The 27344-nt window shown below is 35.7% G+C and overlaps 1 protein-coding gene across 1 annotated transcript in view; it reads right to left on the minus strand.

Annotated features, from left to right (window-relative positions):
- The window catches only part of Bre1 (E3 ubiquitin-protein ligase Bre1), a 96983-nt gene that overhangs the window by 61423 nt on the left and 8216 nt on the right, over positions 1–27344 (minus strand). Inside the window, exons 2-4 of the mRNA XM_089086528.1 lie at positions 17992–18161; positions 16014–16200; positions 10982–11173 (exon numbers count right to left, since the gene is read on the minus strand). Of these exons, the coding sequence (XP_088942654.1) occupies positions 10982–11173; positions 16014–16200; positions 17992–18147 (535 nt within the window). The 5' untranslated portion in view covers positions 18148–18161. The remainder of the gene's footprint in view (positions 1–10981; positions 11174–16013; positions 16201–17991; positions 18162–27344) is intronic.

Below are 27344 nucleotides of genomic sequence, written 5' to 3' on the forward strand. Positions count from 1 at the left end.
GAGGCCAACACAGCTACGCACGCTCCTCCTCCACCCCAATCTATTCAAAGCCTCCCTTTTTACACCCGCCCACGAAGTTCCCATTTCCTTTAAATCTTTCTTTATGACGTCCTCCCAACCCAGACGGGGACGACCTGCTGTCCGTTTAGCCCTAGATGGTTGGCCGAAAAGAACAATCTTCGGCAATCTGTCATCCTTCATCCGAACAACATGCCCTAACCACCTCAACCTTTCTTTCATTATAGACCTAGAAAGCGGTATTGAACCACATCTTTCGTATAGCCTATTGTTTGAAATACGGTCAGTCAGCCGGGTACCCAGAACAATCCTTAAGCAATTTCTCTGGAAAACATCGAGCAAATCTTCATCCGCTTTTCGGAGCGTCCATGCTTCAGAGCCATATTTGACCACTGTCATCACTTTAGCTTCTAATATTCTAATCTTGGTTTGCAGACTTATCCTCCTATTCTTCCAGACTTTTTTTAACTGTGAAAAAACACCCTGAGCCTTGGCTATTCTATTTTTAACATCTTCACTGCTCCCACCATCTTTACTAATAATACTACAAAGGTAAGTGAAACTGCCCACCTGATCAATCTTTTCATTACCCAACGTCACCTTTTCATCTTCACTTATTCCTAGCCTTAGTGACTTGGTCTTCCTAACATTAATTTTCAAACCAATACTAGCACCCTGAACTCGCAAAACCTCTAAAACTTCATTCATTGTGTTTAGACTTTCATTTAGGATGCTTAAATCATTAGCATAATCTAAGCCCAGGAGACTTATTCTTCTCTTTTTGATTATTCGCTCTCCCGTTGCCTTTTCTGTGCTCCTTAAGATAAAGCTAATCAAAATAATACATATAAAGGGGGGTAGAACACAACCCTGCTTAATTCCTGATTCAATACAAAACCAGCTGCTAACCTCACTTCCAACCTTAACCGCAGCAGTGTCATGCTCGTACATAGCACTAATAAATTTAATGTATTTGTTTCGTATAACATACAAGGATTAAACATTTACTAAAGGTCTACTATAAACGGAATCGAACGCTTGCTCATAATCTATAAAACTGATGACCAAAGGTGTTTGAAAACTTAGGCACTTCTCAATTATTAACCTAAGAGTGAACATTTGGTCAACACATCCTCTACCTTTTCTAAAACCGCACTGCTCTTCTCTTAAAACTTTGTCTACGGCATCTCTCAGTCTAAAAAGTATCATATTACTAAGCAATTTGCTACCTACAGAGACCAGACTAATGCCTCGATAATTACCACACTCACTTTTATCACCTTTCTTATAAAGTGGCTTAATTAAGGTTTTCCTAAAATCATTAGGTCCTTCCCCTTTTTCAAAAATCATATTCATAATCTCCAATAACTTATTTCTAACCTCAGAGCCACCATATTTAAGAAACTCATTTACTACCCTATCAGCACCTGGAGCCTTATTATTCTTTAATCCTTTTAGTACTGTTTCTAATTCCTCCTCACAAAACAAATCTTCCTTCACATCCAAGGTATCACAAACTTTTTCATTTTCCTCTATATTTTTTCCTGCAACTCTATCTCGGTTAAGCAAATTCTCAAAATGTTCGGCCCATCTCGATTTATCTTTTGTCTTATAGCTAATTGCCACCCCATTCCTATCTTTAACTTGGACAAGTCCGGATTGACTACTACATCTCAATTTGTTAACGTGCCAGTACAATATATTACTATTATGCCGTCTAGCTGCATCTTCTAAATCCTCGGCAATTTTATCCATGGCCTCCAATTCACACCTCCTTAGTTCATATTTCAATGCTTTCTCCACTTTCTTTACATTTCTTTTGTTTTCATGTGATCTATCACTCAGATAATTCTTGTACACGTCCTTTCTCCTTTCTATTAAACTTAAAGCTTTTTCACTAATATTCTTAGCTGCAGTTCTCGCTTTCTTCCCTAATACACCTTCAGCAACTTCACAAATTATTTTTCTAAAATTATTCCAACCATCATCCACATTATCAAATTTTAAACTCTCAAGTTTAGTATTCAACTGTTCCAGGAAAGTTTCTCTCAAATTCTCATCCTGGAGTCTACTAACATCATAACTTCCCGGGAGGTAATTACCCTTCCGATATTTCAGCTTTAAATTAACCCTTGACACTACTAGATGGTGATCTTTACTTTTAACATCAATAACAGCACTCCTATATACCCTAGTATCTTGTATTGATCCAGCCAGTCTTCGATTTACTATAACATAATCAATAAGGTTTGCTGTCTTACCATCACGTGAATACCATGTTAGCTTATGAGCCATTTTATGACCAAACACCGTATTGGTTATAACTAGATTGTTATACCTACAAAATTGCAAAAGTCTGTATCCATTACTGTTTTCTTTTCCTACACCAAATTTACCTAAGCTGGGATACCATCTATCCTTATTTCTACCAACCTGGGCGTTAAAATCTCCCATCAATAACATCATATTTCTACGTGGGACCTTGTCTATTTGCTCCTGTAACTGTAAGTAGAATTCATCTGAGTCACTAGTATCTCCATCAGTCGGTTCTACAGGGGCGTATACTACTATAACTGATACCTTGAACTTTCTAGTCATAAAATGAGCAATTAGTGTTCTATTATTAATACCTTCCCAGCCTAAACAAGACTTAGCAGCTTCCTTATTCATCATGAGCCCTACTCCCTGTCTATGTACCCCATCCTTCCTGCCTGAGTAAACAAATTATATATCACCTATTTTCATGCTTCCTCCCCCTGGGATATGAGTTTCTGAAACTCTTAATAGATCCAGTTCGAATCGTATGAATTTGTCAGTCAAAATTTCAATACGATAGTCATTTTTTAATGTCGTTACATTCCAAGTTCCAATTTTCATGTTCTTTAAATCATTAAAATTAGTTCTGTATAAGGACAAGCACTGATCCTGTAGACCAGTTCAGTACAGGGATCACATCTCGTCTCACGTCGACCCCACAGTGCTTAAGCAGGCTGAGACCCAGACAGCAAGAAGTCCCTGGGGCCTCCATAAAGGGGGGTTTTGTGCATTCCTGGGCCCATCTTTGTCACAACATGGTTTTCAGCACTTGGCGATGCTCTTCTATCAACAAGAGTCAAAATCCTGCACAGACAATCTCAAGCCTATTACCTCCGACTCATTATATATTCATGCCTACAAATATTATGCTACTACGGGGAGGCAACCCGTAATAGATAAATTGGCTAGGAAGAGGTTTTTCAGCCCAAAGACGCCCATCAAAACATACCAATCCCAGAAGAATTGTCCATTAGTCAAAATCCCGTGCGAATGCTGTGTCGTTTACCAGGCTCTAATTTCCTCGAGGGGTGCCACTCCTCAAGTGGGTATAGAGTTGACCTCAAGGTCCCCAGTCTTGCAGGTACCCCAAAAGGGTCGAGGCAGCCGTTAACAGAGGCTTTTGTCCATAGATCTGGATCTTCCGCCCTGCCGCAGTTGTCCTACTATAGAGGATCCTCCCGCAATGGTGTTCTGCATCACCATGCAATTTAACCCATTGCTGGGAGAAGGTTTGCAACTCATGGAACTTGTGGATAAACAAGTGGGCCCTTTGAGTGTACATTTGAGGGGCCTTCTTCCTCCTCCGCCTGTATTTATGACCCCGGGCAAGTGTGCCCCAGATTCTATTATGGACCCCCAGGGACAAGGTCCCCCCTTGGTCCATGCCTCCTATGGAGGTACCCTACATATCTGTAGAGCGTTCCCCTTTCGCCACCTGGGGACATGCTGAATGGCCTGGGGGAGGCAAGATAAACGGATCACTTTTGTTTTGCAAAGGCAATAACTCAGTGACATATTTAACCTACTACTTATAAATATACATAACTCACTGACTAGGCCTAAATAAGTTATATACAGAAATATATAACTCAGTGACACATTAAACCTACTACTTATAAATATGTGTAACTCACAGACTAGGCCTATATATGTTATATACAGAAATATATAACTGAGTGACATATTTAGCCTACTACTTATAAATATGTGTAACTGACTGACTAGGCATATAAGTTATATACAGAATTATATAACTGAGTGACATATTTAGCCTACTACTTAAAATATGTGTAACTCACTGACTAGGCCTATATAATTTACATACAGAAATATATAACTCAGTGACAAATTTAGCATACTACTTATAAATATGTGTAACTCACTGACTAGGCCTATCTAAGTTATATACAGAAATATATAACTGAGTGACATATTTAGCCTATTATTTATAAATATGTGTAACTCACTGACTAGGCCTATATAAGTTATATACAGAAATATATAACTGAGTGACATATTTAGCCTACTGCTTATAAATATGTGTAACTCAATGAATAGTCATATGAGTTATATACATAAATATATAACTCAGTGACAAATTTAACTTTCGCAATCCAACTATTTGTAATTCACTGACTTGGACTATTTAATCATTATACAGAGCTATATAACTGATCTAAATTTTTATACTCATAATAAATGAATGAATAGCCTAATTGAATGAATAGGCATAATTAATTTACATACACAAAAGTATTACTGAGTGACATATTTAGCCTACTGCTTATAAATATGTGTAACTCACTGACTAGGTATATAAGTTATATACAGAAATATATAACTTAGTGACATATTTAACCTACTACTTATAAATATATGTAACTCACTGACTAGGCTTATTTAATTTATATAGAGAAATATGTAACTGAATGACATATTTATCCTACTACTTAAAATATGTGTAACTCTCTGACTAGGCCTATCTAAGTTATATACAGAAATATATCTCTGAGTGACATGTTTAGCCTACTGCTTATAAATTTGTGTAACTCACTGACTAGGCATATAAGTTATATACAGAAATATATAACTCAGTGACATATTTAACCTACTACTTATAAATATGTGTAACTCACTGACTAGGCCTATCTAAGTTATATCAGGATCCTTTTATTTATGAATATTAAAACTATACCAACTAAAAAACAAAACAAGTGGTTGATCTTAAATAATCTGAATAATAACCATATTGATGCATAGGCTAGCTTAGACTTTTAGCTATTCATTAATATACCCAATCCTTCTCAATTCCTCTTTGGTAACAATATGTGAGGGTTTTAGTTTTACACAATTTTACTCAATTGGATACTGGTTTTTTACCCTAGATTAGGAAAATGAAACTTTCAGGGATGGGTCTACAGGCTAAAGTATGTCCCAGGAGTGTATTTTGAAGTACCTACATCCACTCCTTCTCCCTCTAGGTGATCCTAAAATTTGACTACATGACAGATCTATAGGCTATTAACAAAAAGCTGATAGTCTTATGATTCTAAAGTTTTATTTTTTGATTTTTATTCTTAAGATCATTCACTTAAAACAATTAGTTTATTGATAGATCTAGAAAGACCTCTTTTTGGAAATAGCCTAGGTACCAATTAGCCTAGGCTATCCCCTTTTGATGTAAATATATTTTTAGTGTTTCAGTATTATTCACACATTAACAAAAAGCTGATTGTCTTCTGATTCTTAACTTTTATTTCTTGATTTTTATTTTATAAATCACTAGTATTAAATAGCCTACATATTCTTTTTCATTTCACTTGCTTGTCAAAACAGAGACCACATATTGGATTAAGGATGACAAATTATTCCCATTTGGCTGGCTCTAGTGAGAGATGATTGGGTCTACACTTGGATTGTGTCACACTTTAGTAAAATAGGGACAGTCCGAAAGGCCAATGCCCTCTTGGGGGACGAAGGGGTGGCAGTAAGCAGGCCTCTTTCAAAAAGTCTCTTAACAGGGCAATGTTTAGGCTCTAGAAAAATTACTGTAAGTTTTATTCACCTAACTTAGCTATTTCCCAAGATAGCAAAAGTCCTGTCTAGAAATTGATCCAACACAAGTCTAACCTAAATGAGCTTTAAGAGCCAAACTCCACTCTAACCTATTTTTTATTTAATTTTCAATCATTGTGTTACCTTAATTAAGTCTGGTGGCCAATAATAGTTATTGGCCTGGTTCTTATATCACCTGGTTCTTCACTTTCTGATTCTCAGATCCAAAACTGTGTGGTCCAAAATTACGTGGCATATATTAACTGCACCCTCTAATTCATTTTAATAAAAATTAGATTTTATAAAATTACAAAATGATAATCACTGTTAGATTATTTATTTGACATTTTGCAACTCTAAAATTTCTGAGCCTGGGGCAAGTGCCCTCTCTGTTCCTCCCCTAAAACCGCCTCTGGTGAGAAACCATATCAGGGACCAAAACAATATTAACAATGACTGGTGTTCATCACCTAAATCAAATAGCGCATTTTAAATTAATAAAAATTTTGTCAAAAAAATATAAAAGAACCTATGCTGTTTTCTGTGACAAAAAAAGAGTAGCAGAAATGATATAACACAGTTTTAAATTAACAAAAATGTTTGTCTATAGGCTTTTCAGAAATGGCATCTTTAGGAAAAAAGTTACAAAAACCTATAATAATCTACGACAAATACAAATAACATCTCTTTAAAGGGTACTGATATTTTTTTTTTTTTGCTTTATACTTGATGTTGTTTCCTTTTTAGAAGAATGCATTTTTTACGATTACAACGGTCCGTTTTGATAGCCGTCTAGCGTTTTTCCTGCCTGCGTTGCGCCCTTGCTGATTTGCACCAGAATGTGAACCTAGTAGTGTATGCCCACAAACACAATAAAAAACAAAAGCATGGATAAACAAAAAGAAAAGCAGAAGATACTAATTGCTCATCAGATTACTCATCAGTTTCGTTTCAGAGTTCAGTGAGGTAACACCAAAATTGAATTGGATATTCCTGTCTGGATTTATTTTGGTGAGGTCATAATTTATTCCAAGTGAGTTGTTGACCTGAGTTAACTTTAAGAGGATTATAAAATGGAATCTACTTTGCTTTTAATTTGACATATATTTTGATATTTATTAATCCAGTATTTTTTCTTGAATTAGTATTGAGACTTTTTAATTTGTGTGGTGATTGTTATAGCCATGAAAAGCTCTGACGAAACACCTGAACTTGTATATTCTCCTGTTCTGAATTTTATTCAAAGCAATGTGCTAAGCGGAATTGAGGAGGATATTATTAAAAGAGATGGTATGAAGTTTTTCTACGTGAACATAGTCAAAGAAGCTAAAAGTTTACTGTGGCAAATAAGTGCACCTGAATCGGATTGCCCAGTACGTAAGGGGAACAATGCACTTTCTAATCATTTTAGTGACATTATTTCTCTGTTAAGATCTCTTGATCTCCACTTCCGAAACCTACCCCAGCAATTGACACTCATACGACAGTTATTGTCTCTAAAGTGCCTTCGGATCTGTCTGATCCGATTAAACGCAAATCTGCTCTCGATCAAATAGCTGGGCATGAATTAGTTTGTAGCCCGAAACCTTTTAAAGAGAGGTAGTATGTCAAGATCGAAACATCTGAAACTGAAGAATTCTGTACATCGCAACAAATCTTTATTGCTTGAGCAACAGATGATTTATAACGTCCGGACTTATTTGAGATTTTCAGAAGCTTTCCATTAGATGTTGACTTTTCAGTTATTAATAGACTACAAGGTATAATAGATGCAAATCGACTGACCCAGCCTATGTCAGTCAAACCTGAATTTGAAGACTCCTTCACTCAGTCTGCTTATTTCAAAGAAGGAATTAAAGTTGGATATGAATTTTTTCAAATTCACGTATTTAAAGAAATACCTAAATGCTGCTTCAAATGCCGATCATACGATCACTTTCAAAATGCTTGCACCAGCAATGTCCCGAAATGTGCCAGATGTGCTGGGCCACATCTTTCCACTAAGGATAGTCCTTGTAGTGCTGCTCCCAAGAGTCCTAACTGTGGTAAGAATCATACTTCTTATAGCTTGTCCTGCCGTGTATCTAAGGAACTAATGTCGCGCTCCCACTTTTTGCAATGACTTTGGAGTTTTCAATAGTATTTCAACGATACAAAGGATAAGGACTTCGTTATTGATGAGCTCTACAATGATTTTGATTTGGTCTGTCTACAGGAGGAATCTTCTTACAGATTTAAGCATTAACGTTTTACGTCAAAGCCCTTATCATGATGTGTTTTTTACTACTGCCAGAACCACAAGGGACCATTCATCCGGTAGGCTAGTTAGTGTTTTTAAGCGTAATCCCAATTTGGTTTCGCCGGGGATGTTTTACTCAGATGAGTTTTTTTGGCTGTTCGTATTGGCACTATAGTTTTCATTAATTCTTACTTGCCTTGTGATGACCGTCCATCCAGATCAATGGCTAGACATGCTAAGGCTTGTAACATGTTGAAGTTTTTAGTGGAAAAAATTCTTTCTATTTCTCTAGATTATATGACCATTGGTGACTTCAATACGGATATCAATAACTCATCAGTGAGAAGTGATTTGTTGTTAGATTGCCTTCCATCTTATATTATACCCAAAACTCATCCGTATTCTTATATTCAATATATCTTATAAATCATATATATATATCTTATATATCAATATATCATACGTATTCTTATGATCAATATATCTTATATTGATCACATTATTTGCCCACCTAGTATTACTACATCAATAGTGTTTGTACATGCTGAAGAACAAGACTCACTTACTCTTACGCTGAATTTAAACCCTGCAAGTTTTTGTAAAGTACCCCGGTCTTCAAAATGGTTTGAAAAAAGTAATTGGAAGAAAGCTGATGTTCCTCTCTATGCGTTTACACTAACAAGCCTGCTGTCTGCTATACGAGTTCCCTATCATCTGCTTCAGAGCTCTATACAAGTGAATTGCAAAAAGAACCTGGATTGCTATTATAATCAAATAATTAAATGTTTAAAAGATGCCGAGGCAGTTGCAGTGCCGTTACAACATGTTAGACGTGGTACTCAAAAACCTATTTGGTCTTTAGATCCTAATTTTAAGAGTTTGAAAAATAAAGCAAAATTTTCGTCAGAAGTCTGGAATGAATATGATAGACCACCTTGTAGAAGTGCATCGGACCTTAGGCGTGAGACGCGTAGTGAATATAAAAAATATCTTAAGTCAATGCGTTATCGTGGTATGGATTTTCCAGTGACGAAGAGAGAATGGCGAAAAGTTATTAATTCTGAGTCGATTGGAAGTGATGTACCAAATAGTGATTGTCTTCCTGCATCTGCTTGGCATGGCCATTACTCGTCTATTTTTTCTAACGTTAATTACTATATGCATTCTTTGTAGACTCCGTCTCTTTCTGCTATTTTTATAACTCCTCTATCTCAGTGTCTTTGTGTTCCCATTTCTCTTTCATTCATAGTTGAAGCAATTATGAAACTTAAATAAGATAATGTTGATAATGACGTTCTATCTAGATTTCATCTTTTATTAGATTGCTCCCCCCTTATTGCCCATATACACCTACTTCTCCAGATGTGTTACTGTCTCTTGTACTTTTAGTAAAGTTCTTGAGCATGTATTACTACCTTTGTAACTAATAATATGCTTGAGAGAGATAACCAGTTTGGATTTAAGCCCGGAGTAGGTTGTCAACACGCACATCGTGTATTATCTTCTTTGCTCCTTGAAAATTCTTCTAAGGGAAGGAGTATATATCTTTGTACTTTAGATCTATCAAAAACTTTTGATAGTGTATGTCATAGTCAGCTTTTTTCTGCTCTTCGTGTTTGCGGTGTCAATCTATCGGTTATTTTGCTTCTTCGATACTGGTGCTCTAATTCTTTTCTTCGGCTGAAATCTTTGCCAGCATCTATTATTAAATTGAAAAGAGGTTTAAGGCAAGGTGGAGTTTTATGTCCAACCCTTTTTAATTTGTGTATTTCAGGAGTTCTGGCAAAGATATCGGTTACATATCTCTCCAGTTTTTCTGATGTTTCATGCATGACTTACGCTAATGATCTGCTTCATATAAGCAGTACTAAAACTGGTTTACCTATCATGGCTTCTTGTGTTTCCACTTCTTTTTCAGACATAGGCCTTTCTTTTAATGTACATAAATGTAAATTTCTTTCTTTTAATAACATTTCTAGTACTTCCCTTCGCTGTAGTGGCTTTACTATCCCTCTCGTAGATTCTCTTCGATGGCTCGGTATTTCTATTACTAATAGTCTTCCGAGCTTGCGCCAGCGCACAGTCTCAGATATTAATATGAAAATTAAATTTGGATATGTTAAGATTGTTGCCAATAGAGGTAAATATAATAAATTCACGTTGGCCAAGCTCTGCTCAACTTTTTGTGACCATTCAATTCTTTTTGCTTCTGGAATTTTTCCCCTTCTTAAGAAAAATGAGTTAAAAAGAATGCGGATTAATTATTTTAGATTTTGTAAATTTTTGTTGTTTCTTCCACCTTGGACCAAAAACGGGGTAATTATTAAAAAATTTCTTGTTCCTAATATTACTGAAAAACTGGAAGCACTACACAGAAATTTTTCAAATATTGCTTGTATCCGTTTTTCTCCGCACCATCACCTTATCAGTTTTTTTCAGTCGTAAGTTATTTTTCTTTTATTTGTTTAGTTGTTTTTCCCTGTTTGGTCATTCTACATTTTTTAGTATTGTAAAGAGTGAGTAAAAATCAAATAATGATAATAATAATGACAGCTTGTGTCCATATTTCTCCATATTACTGCTTATTAGACTCTGCAAGTTGTCAGTTTTTTTTCTCTCTTCCTCTTTTTCCCCTCCTTTCCCGTTATTTCTTTTTTGTTTTAGTTTCTTTTAAATTATTATGTGTTACTCTGTAATTGGTAATCTTTGATTTATATATTGATTTGTGTTGCATTTTATGTGTTTTTCCTCGTGATACTCCACATACTGTACCTCTGTACAGTGTGGTTTACAAATAAATAATAATAATAATAATAATTATTATTCTTTCTCGGGTTACAAAACTTATCTTACCCCCTTCGTTTAAGCTTTCCCCTTTCAGGGCCAAAGCCAACTTATTTCTGCTTCCTAAAAGCCTCTCAAAGGCTCGAATAATTTTCGCTACGGCAGACGACGAGACTTGAACACGGCTAGCCAGCTTCTCATCAAGCTCCGTCCTGTCCCATGTGGATAGCAGGGCAAGAAAAGAATTAGTTGACTCGTCATCTGAAAGATAGAAACGGCATTTTGATTTGGTTTTTATTTTAGTATATCTTACCACTTCCTTCTACATCGGTGCAAAATATATGCTTAAACTTGTTTTGAGTTGGGGGGGGGGGGGTGTCATAAGTTCCTTGAGTGCTTTCCCTTTTTTTATTATTTTGGACTTCTAAAGAGTTGTTTGGATGTTTAGAAAATCTTACTACAGCAGATTTTCCTAAAAATTCTAAGATTTTGTCAGATTCTTTTCTAGCAATTGTGTGTGTTTTTTTTATGTTTGTCTTTGTCAAAATTTTGGTCGTTCCGAGCAAGCATACATAAATACATACATATATGTGTTTATATACATGATCACCAATTTTATTTCAATACTTTCAATTTCAATTATTTGATTTTCACAATTCTATAGTTTTCACTCGCAATTTGTTTCAGAACAATTTCTGAATACGTTGCTTCTTTAACAGCCTCAAATAGTCTCGATTCTTTCCCTGATTTCTTTTATGAGTTACGGGTATACATTCACCATATAAAGAACACAATTCAAATGCGAAAAAAATTGCATCGAAGGATCTTGCTTTCATATTTGGAAATATGAATTTAGTGGTAACTGTGGAAGGGGTGCCCTATGATGGAGGTGCACCGAGGTACAGACTGGGACTAAGATGTACGAGTAATTACGTCACATGGACTTGGTCGGACACTGACATCTATAGTACATGATGCCAGTTCACCTCTTGCGATCAAGAACGCGTCCACAAGGCGTATATCAGAAGATTTCCCGTCTTAAGTACCTTTGAGTGGAGTTTTTTTCTTTTAATTTAATTTAAATAACATGGAGTAAAACTCCAAGTCAGAACTAAGCAAATTTTAAAATGTACGGAACTCCTCATCTAAAATGAGCAAGTAAATTATGTTCTTTAAACCTTCATCTTACCCTGCTATGGTAACTCAACACACAACCCCAAACTTACCCCCCCCCCCCCAAAAAAAAAATAAGAATTAAAGGAAACAAAAACATAAAAACAAATACAATAGGATATTCCACACCATGTAATCTACCTGTATTTTAGAGTATGTACATTTTGAAATATGTGGCGGTTAAGCTGGGATATTTGACAAGGATGACTCTTTACCTATAGTTTTTTGGTTATATTAGCGAAGTAATAATAAAAAAATTGAACTTTAAATTGTTGGCAGTTTTCTGACTGAACTAGACCTTCCGACCTTCAGCGAAAAACAGCAGACGTTAGTGTTTCCACGTCACGTTTTCCACGTTTCCGATCGCGTTCTTTCTTTGGAATTTGGTTTGATCTTCAACATTAAGCTTCATTTAACCTCCCTCCTGCTCTCCTTAGATAGCATAGGTCTACCAAACCTGTCCTGTCTGTTCAAATTTTACGAGACCATACGTACTTATACGCATGTACCATTTTTTTCTTTATTTCCAAACCATTTTAGTGCGTTTAGTGTAATTTTGACTTCAAGTAGGCTTTTAGTAGCTTTAACTTAGGTTGATTCTGAATAAACTTTGAAAATGTCTAGCATATAGCCTGATACTAGTAATGCTTTCAGAGTTCAACCAAGCCATGCTGTTAAATATGAAGATCAGAACAACAACTAATGGCTGCACTGAAAACAAGAGACAGAGACTCTTCACTTAGGCAACTATGCCCAATTATTTCTCTGCTGCACACAGTACTAACGCTACGAAAGAAGTAAGCAAAAATCCCTTCATTTACATAAAAAATTGCCTAAAATAGGGATTTCTTTTTTAATAGAAAAAACTAATCAAAACAAGAAGCTGACAGGTTAATCCTTAACTATATGATTGAGGAAACGAGATTCTTTGGAACTGCATCAAAACGTCCCTTCTGAACTTTTGTAACTGATCTATATACATCTAGAAAGGTATTATATCCATAAACAATTATAATAGACAGAGATTCTAGAGTGAAACGACGAACACTTCTTTGAAATAAATCTTAAAACTCGACCCTGTTTACTCAACTGATGACATTTGGAGCACTAGCATAAAACAACATAAACAACAACATAAAGTTAACTTAAAACAATACAAGTTATTTAGGTAACCATGTTCATTGGAACAAATCTGATATGTCATGAGAATCGGCAAATATTTCCTCAGAATTTTCAAGGAATAGGGAACGGCTCCTGGAGAAGAAGACGAAAAGAAGGATGGGTACAGTAGAGGTAGAAGCCAACAGCACTTAGGACCTACTCCAAATACTGTTCTTTTTCTATTCACTCAAAGTAAAGTCTAACAAGTTTTTGCTGAACGTTCATTGATACTTGAAACAAAAGATTGAAAAATAAATAAATAAACGAATAAACAAACAGAATAAACAAAGAAAGACAATAGACAAAAGAATAAAAATAAATAAAATAAATATAGGCAACTTGAGGGTTTAGAAAAAAAGGATGATATCAATGAACATTACTGTTACGAAAAAGCACGTAACGTATGGGATTTGACCTTATTTAATGGCACAACCGATATACTTTCTTTTTACTGGCTATCCAATCACCTTGTCACCTTGTCTTCACGTTGACAGCTATAAAAAACCGTTACACCTATCCTCGAGTCCTCGAGTAAAGGGGAATTAATACAAATAAAAAGAACGAAGAAAAGCATACAATTGTACATCAGCAATAATGAAAAGGGGCGGTGGGTCAGATACCTAAAAGAGCGCGTTTCTATGCACTAATTGTCAAAAGCTCCAGAGTCTTCAGGTATTTACAAGAAGGCGTGTGTGTGTGGAGGGGGGGGGGGAGGGGTTGTAGAATTTAATCTTTCTTCATTTAGACCAAGCCTGAATAAGGGTCCTGCAGGGTGATACCTCCTTTCTTATTGCAGAAAAATATTTCTGACATTTATTTGAAAACTTCATTTAACAAAACTAATTTGCTTCATATTTCATTAATTATATGCAATGATGCGTCAATGCGCTTCAGTTATTATTAAGGAGGGAGGTGGATCTTTTGTAGTCGGAGGGAGGGGGCATATTAATGCTAAGACATCTGCACTCTTCTCGGGCCTTAATAAATATATTGAATTAGTTCTATGGAGGGGGGGTAAAAATGGTATTTAATGCCTCTTGATTTCTGGGCCTTTATGATGAAAGTAAAGAGTAACATTAAACCTTAAAACAAGCAGAATTTATTTCACATGAGAGGCTGTACCCTCTCCCCCCCCCGTTGTTGTAGAAACTTCGGAGGGTGCTCGTTGTATCGGAAAATGAGAGCTCTGATGCTTTTTGAGTCAAAAGTGATTGGAGAACAACCAGTCCCTTTCCCACAACCATTTTTCATATCTGGCCCTTTTGTAATCCCTTAGAACATCTGATCAACACTTTGAGGTTTCCATTTTGTTCAGATTTAAAAATATCAATTAAGTAGCATACAAGAAAGACATAGCACCCAGAGCCCCTGGAATACAAAGTGTCAATTCTTTACAGATATATTCTATAGTGGGAAAAGGAGGGGGTGGGGTATATTTGATCTTGGGAGGCCAGTGGCATGAACCTTTAATGACTTTTTTTTGGTAAAACCGATCATCAACATTTGGCTGTGGGAAGGGAAAGAAGTTAGAAGCCTGGAAATGAGCCACAAAAACTTTTTTCCTGATCCATCTGAGACTTCCAATCGTAAGTCCTTGGGCCAGGGAAACTAATAAAAAAAACTTATTCAAACGATTCGTCCCTTTGAAATTGGTCCCTCCTCTCACAAAAGGGGCTCCAAAAAGCGCTTAATTTTTCTGATTGGCCTAAAACTTATATAAGGCTTTGGGCTAAAGGACCCCATAGAAAAAAAAATGTTGCCTTACCTCATAATGCAGCCCAAAAAAGGGCCAGAAAACTGTCAAAAAACAATTTCCACCCACTTCAAATGGAAAGGGTTATTTTATAAACTTGATAGGGGGATCAATCGATTCAAAATTAAAAAGTTTGTGTGTCCTTTTTAAAGGTCGTAAACTATTGGAGGGCAATCAGCCTCCCTCCCGGTTCCTTTTCTGCTATCCGGCCCTCCTCTAACCCTTATGATATCGAATCAAATGAGATACTTGTTTTGTTCAAAAACTTCGAAATGTCTAATATGTTTGCGTTCAGGGTTGATATCACCTCTATAGCCCCAATTTTAGACTTATCTTACCCTGCTATGATCACTCAGCCCCCAAAAACACGAAAAAAGAATTAAAATAGATTAAGATATTAAAACAAAATACTTACATTCTACCCCACATATTCTGCCTATATTTTAGAATAATGATAGAATATTCCAAAATCCCGTTTTTTCTTCATTATTTCTATTTGTCGAATTCGCTCAGAGGCGGCTCAATTTCACATGTGGGGAATTTTCCACGGAGAGGAATTACCTGGATTGAGGGATTTTCCGAGAAGAAGATATTTTTCCTAGGAAATTTTCCTTGGGAGGGGGGGGGGGTATTAACCTAGCACTGTTGAACAGTTGGTTTGCTTCTGTTTGGGATCAGAGTTGGACAGTTCGTTTTTCCCAGCCAATAAAATCGTGTTTTTTTTAATAGTTTCTTATTTATGGAGCAGTAAAATGTACTATTCGTAAATGTACTATTGTTCTGTTTTTCTAGAGAAATTTTCAGATGAGTGTTTATTTTCCTCTAGAAAGTTTCTAGGATAACTTCAGAGAATTTCCCTTTCAATTGGAAATACCAGCTATAATTCACATAGTAACATTGCTTGGTAGTTTCCACTTCGAAAATGTACCGTCATCTGATAGAAAATCGCTTTCAAGGCTAGATAAAAGTGGGAAAACTAATAAGACAGAGAAAAATATGAATAAAAATGCTTACCACTAGCGTCCGTTTCTTCGACTACTTCTGCATCAAATCTTTGTAAAATGATGCGTACATCTTCGTTGAACATATTCCAATATCTATTAACTAAATTTAATACTGTATCATCTTGAATTTGACGTTTCTCTAGCTGTTCAATTCTTTGTTTCAGTTCAACTTCGGTCTTTAATCGCAGCTCTAATCTCTAGAATGTTTTTTTTTTTTAGCAAATATTAAAAACTTAGAAATACTGAAAAGAAAATACACATTTCTCAACATTGTCCCAGTGCCCTTTATACATCCCAGATTAACTAAATAATAGTTAACGAGTAGCGAAGACAAAAGCAAGGAAACTGCATTCTAAACTATAGTATGGAAGAACAAAAAAATGGAATTGTATAACAACATATAGGGACCAACTTGGACGCAACTACAGGCTGTAACTTTTATTAAATTAGTAAAAAAAAAAAAAGAAAAAAAAGGCACATCAAACTTGAAATGCCATACTTTGTCCACTTTTTAGCCAAAAATCCTGCACTTTTGCTTTCCTTTTGTTTTACACAGAAATGGAAACAACCACGTGTGCTTTTAAATTGTAAACAAGCAAAATATGAGCCTTATGAGCATTCTTCTGAATTATGGGCCTTACTTAAACAATAAGTTGTTGGTTACAGGAAATACATTATAATTATAAAAAAAAACCAATAGGTTTTGGGTCTGGATGTGGCCATTTTCGAACGTCAAACTACTTTCGAATTTTACCATTAAATGCAATTCTGATGACAGTGCAATGACAGAACATTAAAATTTCCTCTTTTTGTATACTGGTTAAAACAAAACAACACAAATGAGTAATTGGGTAGAGCAAAAGTGCAAAACAAACACTATTATACAGGACTAGATACCACTCGCCTGTGGCTGTGGTAACGGAAGTTTAAATCCTTAGATAGGGCAATTTCCTGTCTTAGAGAAGGCTAAATAATTTTTAGTCTGAGTGAAGACTAAAAAGACGAAAATAATGATTTTTTTTCGTGAGTATCTATGAATATACTTGAAAACGAAGAGCGCAAACGATTAGGGCTTTATCCATCTTGGTCTTTTTAGCTCGTTTTCCCCAACTCACTGACGTTTTTCATTTATGCATATTATAATTTAGATCAATTAAGTATCTATGATAGAAGTGTTTATTTTGTGTTTAGTTTTATGAAACAAATAATAAATAAATAAAATAAATATTAAAAATATAGTCTATAATATTATTTAAAGCCCTTTTTTTTGTTTTTCCTAGCTAAACCACTTATGAAGATGAATTTTAACTTCCTGACAAACAAATAACCTTTGAGTATTACTAATTTTTGAGTGTTCCTAAGTAGTTATTTTCGAATATTATGATAAATTTTCATGATTAATTTCGAAGTCTGAAGTTCAGAATCAGCAAAGAATTAATATTCATCTATTGCATAAGAAACATGTTTGTACCCAACTTTTTTAGGTAATGCAACCACCGAAAGTCTCTGCAGAAATCTTATCAGAACAAAGACAGAGATGGATTCAGGATTAGAATCAAAATTGAGGGGGGGGGGGGAGTTGGTATCAACAAATCACTAACATAACAAATAGAAATGTTATAACAACAAATATCAGGAAATAGCAAAACAACATTAATGAGACTGCATTTGTTGGTAAGCAACTTACTTGGCTTAACTTTTTGTTTTGAAATTGTAACGTTTTCATATCCATTTCTTCTAATGAAGATACTTGGCCAATCTGGACAGGTTCAAATTGAACCTTTTTTGCAGGAGGCGATTCCTCTGCACTGGATTGGTTATCAACTGGTCTCTTCTGAGACATTGCAGATTCAGGATTAGAATCAAAATTGGGGGGAAAGTTGGCTTCAACCAATCACTAACATAACAGATAGAAATGCTATAACAACAAATATCAGGAAATAGCAAAACAACATAAATGAGACTGCATTTGCAAGTAAGCAACTTACTTGGCTTAACTTTTTGTTTTGAAATTGTAACGTTTTCATATCCATTTCTTCTAATGAAGATACTTGGCCAATCTGGACAGGTTCAAATTGAACCTTTTTTGCAGGAGGCGATTCCTCTGCACTGGATTGGTCTTCAACTGGTCTCTTCTGAGACATCGCAGATATATATCCTGTAAAAAAATTTTGCTTTATGTGCTATTCAACAACCATTTTAGCATAAAGGTATCAAGAGAATTATTTTGGGGGTCAGAGCCTTAATGTACAGAAAAAAAAATATATCATGTTGAGAGAAACTTTTCAAATTTCTCTTATGGGTAAGGACGGGATGCATGTGAAGCTATTCAAAAAGAGACTGTCCCCTCCCTTACCACAAATATATCAAATACTCTAAGCTAGCAGTCTTTTTAGAGCTTGGCAGTTTTTTCTTAAAAATTTTCTTTAGAAAGCCTCTCACTCAAAGTAAAATAACAATAAAATTGAGTCGAAGTGGGATAAAATTCATCTATTCCCCCTCCCATGCCTCCAAATTTTTTTTAGCTGTGCTTACCCATGTCAAATAAGATAGAACCTGTAAAATATGCCTAAATATAGAAGCCTTAATCTTCTTCAGGGCAGAGAAACATAAAAGAAATATTCCCAATGGGGTTTTTCTGATATAATCTGTTAAATCATTAGCAAACTTGGACTACCATTTCACCATGTCACCACAGGAAAATGATCGAAAATCTTGCAATGTAGACCTTTAGATTGGAAGAAAATGCTTCTAACTTGTACACAGTTTATATAGTCTTTGGATTGGGGTAGTGGTGACAACTTCTGTGGAATGAATCAAAGCCAGTAATGACTACCAGCATCTTGGAAGGGGTTAACCCCTTGGATCACATGTAGTCATAATTGCAGTTCCAATAGTCAAAGTCTCAAGTAGTCAGAGTTGCAGTCGCAAGTAGTCAGAGTCACATTACGCTGCAGTTGCGAGTATTTGCAGTCACAATTAGTCAAAGTCGCCATTGCAAGCAGTAGCATGTAGTCGCAGTAGCAGCCATAAATAGTCGCAGCAGTACTAGTAGTAGAAGTACCCTCACTGAATATCCTCACCTTTCCTAAGATAATACTGATACACCTACTTGTCAACCTGCATGTACCTAGTGCCTTTTCATTTACTTAAATTACATGAAAACACTTACCAATGTTCTGTATCTGTATGCCTAAAAAATTAATTCTGTATCAGTCCCTGAGTTGTAATCATAGTATTAGTAAGATCAGCAGTAGTAGTAACATTGGCAAGAGTAGTATGCATATAGTTCCTTTTGGCTAGTTCAACATTCCCCTCATCATACTCTGAGATTTTCAGCTTAACACTCTAAGCTGTTCCTGGAATATTGCTGAAACGTCTTATTCCATTGTCAAGAGCCTTCTGGTATTGTCTTATCAATTACCAACAGATGATCTCTCACCTTCTTTCCCCTATATGTCTCCATCCGAGATCAAAAGAAGAAATGAGAAACAAATAAAACAAGCGTTTGCCCTTTAGATATCCCATTTGGTCTTATTAGTGCTTTCAGCGACTTCCTTTCAAAGCCCTTGTCTGTTCTTTTCAATGAGATTACTGAGTCTAGCAAATTTCCGCAAAAATGGAAACAGGGCTTCGTAACCTCCTTAAAAAGAAAGACAGAAAACCTGGTTTTGAAGGTGTTTGTCCTAATTCTCTCACTCCTATATTCTCGAAACTATAATAGCAATAACAATTTATTTACCAGCCATCTACAAAAAGATTATAGTGGAGCAAGGAAAAATAAAAAGGAGAAAACTAAATACACCAATAAAAAGAAACACTTAAGTTAATATTGGAGAAAAACGTCGTTGCTTGTTTCCCAGACTTCTTACGGATTGTCAGCCACTCTTTGACTGGATTCGTAGTTCCAAACTTTTCGAGATGGGAATTTTGGTGCCGGTTAGGAATAAACAATAAACTCTGCATATTAAAATAGCACTTATTTATTTTATTTATGTCACTCTCGGCAAGTAGATTAGACGCACCGGCGAGGCAAATAACGTGAGGTTGGTAGTCTGAACGATAAATTGAAGCAAGTGATTTCTTGGAGTATCGCCCCTGATTTAGAACAGCAGTCCCGTAAGCACGTTTAATGGTGGCGGTTGTGTGCTTCACAATGGTTTTCCTGGTTTTATGGAGCGTTTCAGAAATCATTAACCCGAGGTATTTCAATTCTGACATAGCAAGGACTGAATGATTTACAAGGAAAACACTATCACTCTTAGCTGTATTGAAAGTTGGAAACTCGCCCTTCTGAATGTTAATAAAAAGTTTGAATGACTGATATTTGCTTTGCAGTCTTTTCAGGTTTCCTTGCAAGTCTGCCTTCGATCTGCTGAGAAGAAGAACATCATCAGCATAAGCTCTATAAGATAAGTCAGTACTGTGAGGTAGAATAGATGAAGAGATGTGGTTCACAATCCAAGAGATTGCATGTTTGAAAATGACAGGACTAAGAACATTGCCTTGCCTCACCCCTCTTTTGACTTTAGTTGGTTCTGAAACTGTGCCTCTCTATTTGGCAGACACTGTCGAACTTGCGTACCAAAATTTTATAGTTTTGATGATACTCACACTTACGCTGCTGTGCAATAGGGCGTCCAAAGATTGCATGTGATTAATGCCATCGAACGCTTTCGATAAATAAACTGTGCACACATAAAGACGTGACCTTTTACTCTCCAAATCCATTAGCACATTTGCTAATAATCTATGTGCCTCTGGGCAACCAGCCCAGAATCCAAGCTGGTTATCTCCGAAAATTCCGATGTCTAGCTCGAGAAAAGTAAAATATTCAAACGTTTTACTCACAATGCAGGATACGCTAATAGGTCTGTAAGATTTATAATCATTGGGTCTTTGCCTTTCTTTGCAATTGATGTTATCATTCCTTTTAGGAAACTATTGGGAACAACGATCCTGGTGATGCACATCTGGAAAAGAAGTTGAAGATGAGAACAGAAGCTATGGAAGTTATCTGGTAAGTTTTCAAAGATTGGGATATATTGTCAACCCAACCCAGAAAGATGAGGGGCAAATGATCAGATTTTCTGGACACACGCCTTGATTGTCTACAGTTGATTGATTGAAGTTATAAAGTGCATCATTGAAAGGCCGTCAGCGTTAATCCCATTCTTAGCTTTAGACAGAGCTTTCTTACAGCGGTTTTGACCTGCTGAAGTGATATGGCGATAATGCAATCCTGTCCTGAAAACAGCACCTTCGTGGGGCCTGCTTGTACTTGACCACCCAGAAAAAATCATATCCCTATTTAATTAAGCTAGAAATTGCTAAGTTCAATAACTGCCTATTCTTAAAAGTCAATTTGACAGTTTTGGTTTGGCCAAGGCGTACGGCATTCTCCATGAGGTTTGGGTTGTTTTCTGCCAGTAAACTTGATCTGATGTACATGCAAAGACCTTGTACAATGTCAAATTTGTTTGTCTTCTCTAAGTTTGCATTTGATATTATTTGGGCTACCACTCAGGAATTTTGCAGAGAGAGAGCAGTAGGGACCTCCTTGCAAAAAACTTTAGCTTTAACAATATCACTAAATTTGATTTGTAGCTTGTTGTTTCTTAATTGCTTGACCCCTTTGATCCCATCTCTGGATTGCAGTTGAGTAAATGTCTGGTGTTTGGACAAAGGGTCCATGCAAGGAGCATCTTCTATGATTACAGAGCAAGTTGGAGTCTCTCTCATTGTTGGTATAGCAGTGGCTGTTGATGAAGAAGAGGCCAGGTTGACACCCGTGGTATATTACTTTATCACCAACATTGAGCTTTTGAGGTCACGAATTTCTCCTAGTAAAATAGAGAAATTTGTTTCAGGAGTTTGTGGGACACTCCAAGGGTGGGAGATTACAAAGGTTGGAAGCTGAATGTTTTCCTGTCACATTCGGCTAGAAGTTCCAATATTTCTGAAATTGCTGAGTCTTTTTGGCTGTTTGTAACTTGAGATACTCATGCACGAAAGACTTGTTCAAGAAGTACCATTTTTCTTCACGTAATGCAGCTAGCTCGAAAAAATAGAGCATAATTTTTGACAGCAAAGCTAAATCCAGCATTCTATTTGACTGGAGGAAATTCAATATAGAGTTTAGATGTAGAGCCATTAGAGTAAAGGATACACAAAAGAATATGTCAAAGGACCAGATAAGGATAAAATATTAATGAGAAGTGAAACTTCAGCATGGTAGGAGAGTCTGGGGGCCAATAATGAGAGTGAATGAGTACTGTGTACAATTTGTAATGACATACTGATGAATAATAATCAACTACTAAAATCTTCTAAAAAAAACGAACACATTTAACAAAACCTGTGGGAAGTGCCAGTACCCAAAACGCCTTTCCCCAGTAGTTTAAGGAACAATATCCAGCTGGTATTTGTGTTTGTTCCCGCTCTCTTCTGCACAGGCTGTCACTGAATTAGCAACAAATTCGGTGAAAAATCGCCAATAAATTATTTTCTAAATTACGAACTAAAAAAAAAATAACAAACATGATCATCCTTCTCAGAAAAAAAAATTAAATTCTGATATGCTATCTGATGTGCCAAATTTAATTGTGTGACCTAAAATCAAAATCATCTGCTCCAGTGGGGGAATGGTGTTTTCCCTCTATTTCGAGAACAGGGCAAATTTTCTCAGGCTCTTAACTTTTTGTAGGTACCTTAAACATTATGAATTTTATTAATTGGAATCATCATAAAACACTTATTCTTTTAATGTATATATTGTCACCAAAACTCCTTTGTGAAGAGTTTTGATTAATATTAGTACAAGTTGCTCCATACCTAGCCTACAGTTCATAGCCACAAACTGTTCAACATTTAAGAATAATCAGAATATCCAATATTACCATTTAAACGTCAATAAAGACATATTTCCAGGAAAAACTTATCTCTCCCCATTGGAAATTCCTGACTGCACTCATGATGCCCTCCCCCTCCTGATATTATGTGCCAGTAAGAATATGAATGTAATCTTTCATTTACAAATAAAAAACATTTTTTTTTCTGCAATTCGAGGGGGCTCTCACCCCACAGCATTTATCCAAGCTTAGTCCAAATGAAGGGATATCAGAAATTAAAATCTTGTTGGCGCAACCGGTTGGTGTTACCATATCATTACATCCAAACAAAGCATTAGTCCATAACAATAAGGTCACTTAATATTTTAATCCCTAACAGAATATTGGGAAACTTTTCTAATTACTTAAGGTCAATGAACTTAATAAAGTTCTAGGCACTGAATTAATACAATTTAAAGCAAATTTTGAAATTCAATAAAACAAAAAAGTTATCAGTCTGATGACTAAATGAAAATTCTCAAAAACCTAATTGCTGGCTAAATTTAATTTCCCTTAAAATTTGACCTTGTTAACTACAATATATTAGTTGAGAAACTTGTCACTGAATTTCATATTGATTCTTTACAGGTTACATTGAATGCCCCCTTCTTAACAAGTAGATCAAAGGTAGTAAAAAATCAGAGTCATAATTCCAGACCCCTGCCCATCCACAATGGAGTACACCAAGGTACTCTCCTAGGTCCCCTCCTGTTTTCAGTTATGATAAATAGTATTGCTAAGGAATTTCCTGACAGATGGAAATTTGCGAATGACCTAATGGTTGTTGAAACCTCCTACAGAAACCTAATACGAAACCACATGCTGACAACGCAACAGACTTAGACATGAGAGCAAACTTCTCTAAATCTATGATAATAACAACATGTTTTCTTAAAACTAATCACTGTCTTAATCCCTTTTCTTAAAAACCTGTCATCCTTTAAATTACTTAGGGTTACAATTTCTTCTAATTTAATGTGGGATATCCATGTTAAAGATATAATCCATAGAGCTAATGCATCCATTTCCCTCCTTAAGCTCTTAAATAAGTTTAGCATCCCCCCTCCCATTCTTCAATAATTGAATCCAAAAAAGAGCCCTGAGATTAATTTTGAAAGAAGCTAAGGTTCTATACTTGCTCCTTCTAAAAAAGGCTAGGTTGGAAACACTTGGGCACAGGAGAGGTATGTTGTGTCTCTGTTTTGTAAAAAAAAAAAAAAAAAAAAAAAAAAAAAAAAAAAAAAAAACCAATGACAAACCCTTGCCAAGAAAATATCTTCCCCAAAAGGCCTTCTCCACCCAGACGCTGTCTGCCACAGACTGTTTCTGAACCTGCTCCTATCTTGTCCCCCATTTGTTGTTTTATCTGCAGATATTAAAAAATCTTCGTCCTCTTCTTTACTAGAAAAACAAACTGCTAGATTTTTTTTTATTTAGTACTGGTGATACCCAAGTTTTATGTTCGTTTGTTTGTCTTGTTCCCTCCCCCTTTTTATATGTGCTTTATAAACCCTTTTTAATGTGTATTTTATTTTCATTCTTTTTTATAGTTTTCTATTTTTGACTAAAGAATGGTTTGTTATTCTGATATTGTTGTTGTGGCATTGTTGCCAATTTTTTGTTGTTGTGCTTTTTTTGCTTATATTGTTTCTTATGACTCTGAAATGCGAATTCAGCCCTTTGGGGCTTGTGATAGGATAAATATCTTATATCACAAGCCGCATGCACATAGAATTTTGATTTAGTATAACATCCCACTCAAAATTCTCTGAAAGTTTCACCCCTATGACCTTAACCTGAGTAGTAGTGGTAATACTAGGGTTATGCACATAGTCCTTTCTGGTTAGCTCCTTGGTAGTCTTAATAATAATAATAACACCAAGGTAAGTGAACCATTTCATTTTCACTTATTCCTAGCCTTAGCAACTTAGTCTTCTTAATATTAATTTTCAAACCTATTCTAACACCCTGAACTTGCAAACCTCTAAAAGTTCATTCATTTTGCTCACATTTTCATCTAGGATGCTCAAATCATCAGCATAATCAAGTCCAGGAAAACTTTACTTCCTAATTTGATTCCATGTTCTCCCATTGCCCTTACTGTGCATCTTAAGACAAAACCCATCAAAGAGAACCTTACAAATGGGAACAGAACACAATACCACGTAACTCTTGATTTAATACCAAACCAGCAACTAACCACATTTTCTACCTTAACCATAGCAATGTTATTCTTTTACATAGCACTAATTGCCATAACATGTTTGTCTGCTATACCACACAAGGATAAGACCTTTGCTAAGGTTCTTATATCAGCTGAATCAAACAGTTTGTGGTAAATATATCAAAAGAATCGGATTTTATGCTGATTTCAAATATATAAGTTTCATCAAATTTAGTCTCACCCATCAAAAGTTACGAGCCAGGAAAATTTTGCCTTATTTTCGAAAAATATAAATATTTTTACTTGTATAAATTTAATAAATCAAATAGTATTGACATTTTGATTACTAAATATCAGTATATGTATATTAAACTGACAATGCACATTCATTTGTATTATTTCAGTAAAGTGCAAATTTTGTTCTGGCCTTGGGAAGGCATAGGGTTTTTGCGCCCAACTTATGTTAATTTCTGCTCGTTTTGAGTTTGACTCGGTTATTTATGGCAATTTCTTTTCGTTTTGGGTTTCATTTATTTATCGATGCTGATTTGTGGTAGTTTCATGCTTGGTAGATTATTTGATTTTATTTTTGCTCATTTTTTGTTTAATGGAGTTCTTTACTTTTCTTTCCAAAACTTATTTTGTGGAAAAAGTTTTTTTTAATTAATCAATATGTAAACCACAGTTTATAGAATTATCCAGTAAGTTTATCGCAGATCATTTCTGGTCTTCATTCTCGGTGCGAACAAAAACCTCCTCCCACTTATTCATGGATTAGCGGGTTAGTCTGTATGCGTCAATCAATGAGAAATGGTTCGAAATTGTATCATTCATAATTGTGAAAGCAGAAAAAAACTTGGTGAGCCAGCCAAGTGGTTTGCAAGTGTCCCATCTCACAGGTATGACTTAATTTATATACAAATTATGACTTAATCTATTATTTACAAACAGTAGACTCAACTGATTGGCCTATGTAGGCTTTTATAAAAAAAGGGGGGGGGGGGTTGATGAAATTTGTAAAAATAAGGAATTTTTCTTCTTCTAATAACTCATGGAATAGGTGTGATGGTTTCAGGGGCGGATCAAGAATTTTTTAGGGGGGGGGGGGCAAAATAGGTTGATTCGATAAACTTACGTTAGGAGCAAGTTTAATGCAAACTTGCGTTAATTAGGTAAACTACGCTACTTTAGACTACTATAGGGGGGCAACCCTCGCCCCCCCCTCTGGATCCGCCATTGGATGGTTTATCATTTTTTTTTTCGCGTCGTGATGCCGTGATAGGAGGGGGGCGAGGGGTGCCCCCCTATATATATATATATATATATATATATATATATATATATATATATATATATATATATATATATATATATATATATATATATATATATATATATATATATATATATATATATATATATATATGGGTCCGGGTTTTTATAATGGGTGAGATAGGGAATGATCATACTGCTAATTCTATAAACTGTGATGTAAACAATAGGCAAAATTCATGGGGGGGGAGTTTCCTCCTCAAAAATATATTTTCTATCTGGAAATCAACTAGCCTACGCTGAACAAAATGGCTATCTCAAAATTTTGATTGGAGGTGTTTGGGAGAATGAGGGGCGGGGGGGGTGGGGGGCTAGTTCCCCTCCAATCACTTTCAGCTATTAAAAAGGGCACTAGTCCTTTGAATTTGCAATCGAATGAGCCTGTTTTGAAGTTTCAATGACAACGCCTTCTATAAAAAACTTATATGCCCCCAGGGCATAACTTAAAACCCATGCCTTGAGGGCTGTCGGAGTGTCCTCCTCAAAAACATATTTCTATCTGGATATTAACTACGCTGAACAAAATGGCTATCTCAAAATTTTGATTGGATGTGTTTGGGAGAATGATGGGCATTTGGGGGGCCTGGTTGCCCTCCAATAACTTTCAACTATTAAAAAGGGCACTAGCCCTTTGAATTTCCAATCGAATGAGCCTGTTTTGATAACATTGCCCTCTATAAAAACCTTATATGCCCCCAGGGCATACCTTAAAACCCTTGCCCTGAGGGTTGTGGGGGAGCGTCCTCCTCAAAACATATTTTCTATCTGGAAATCAACTAGCCTACGCTGAATAAAATGGCTATCTCAAAATTTATATTGGATGTGTTTGGGGGAATGATGGGCGTGGGGGGGGGGCTAGATGCCCTCCAATCACTTTCGACTATTAAAAAGGGCACTAGCCCTTCGCCTTCTATAAAAACCTTATATGCCCCCAGGGGATAACTTAAAACCCTTG

Source organism: Artemia sp. Qi Xiang Cuo, chromosome 3, assembly GCF_049724085.1.
Source record: "Artemia sp. Qi Xiang Cuo chromosome 3, ASM4972408v1, whole genome shotgun sequence".
NCBI classification, from domain to species: Eukaryota; Metazoa; Arthropoda; class Branchiopoda; order Anostraca; family Artemiidae; genus Artemia; species Artemia sp. Qi Xiang Cuo.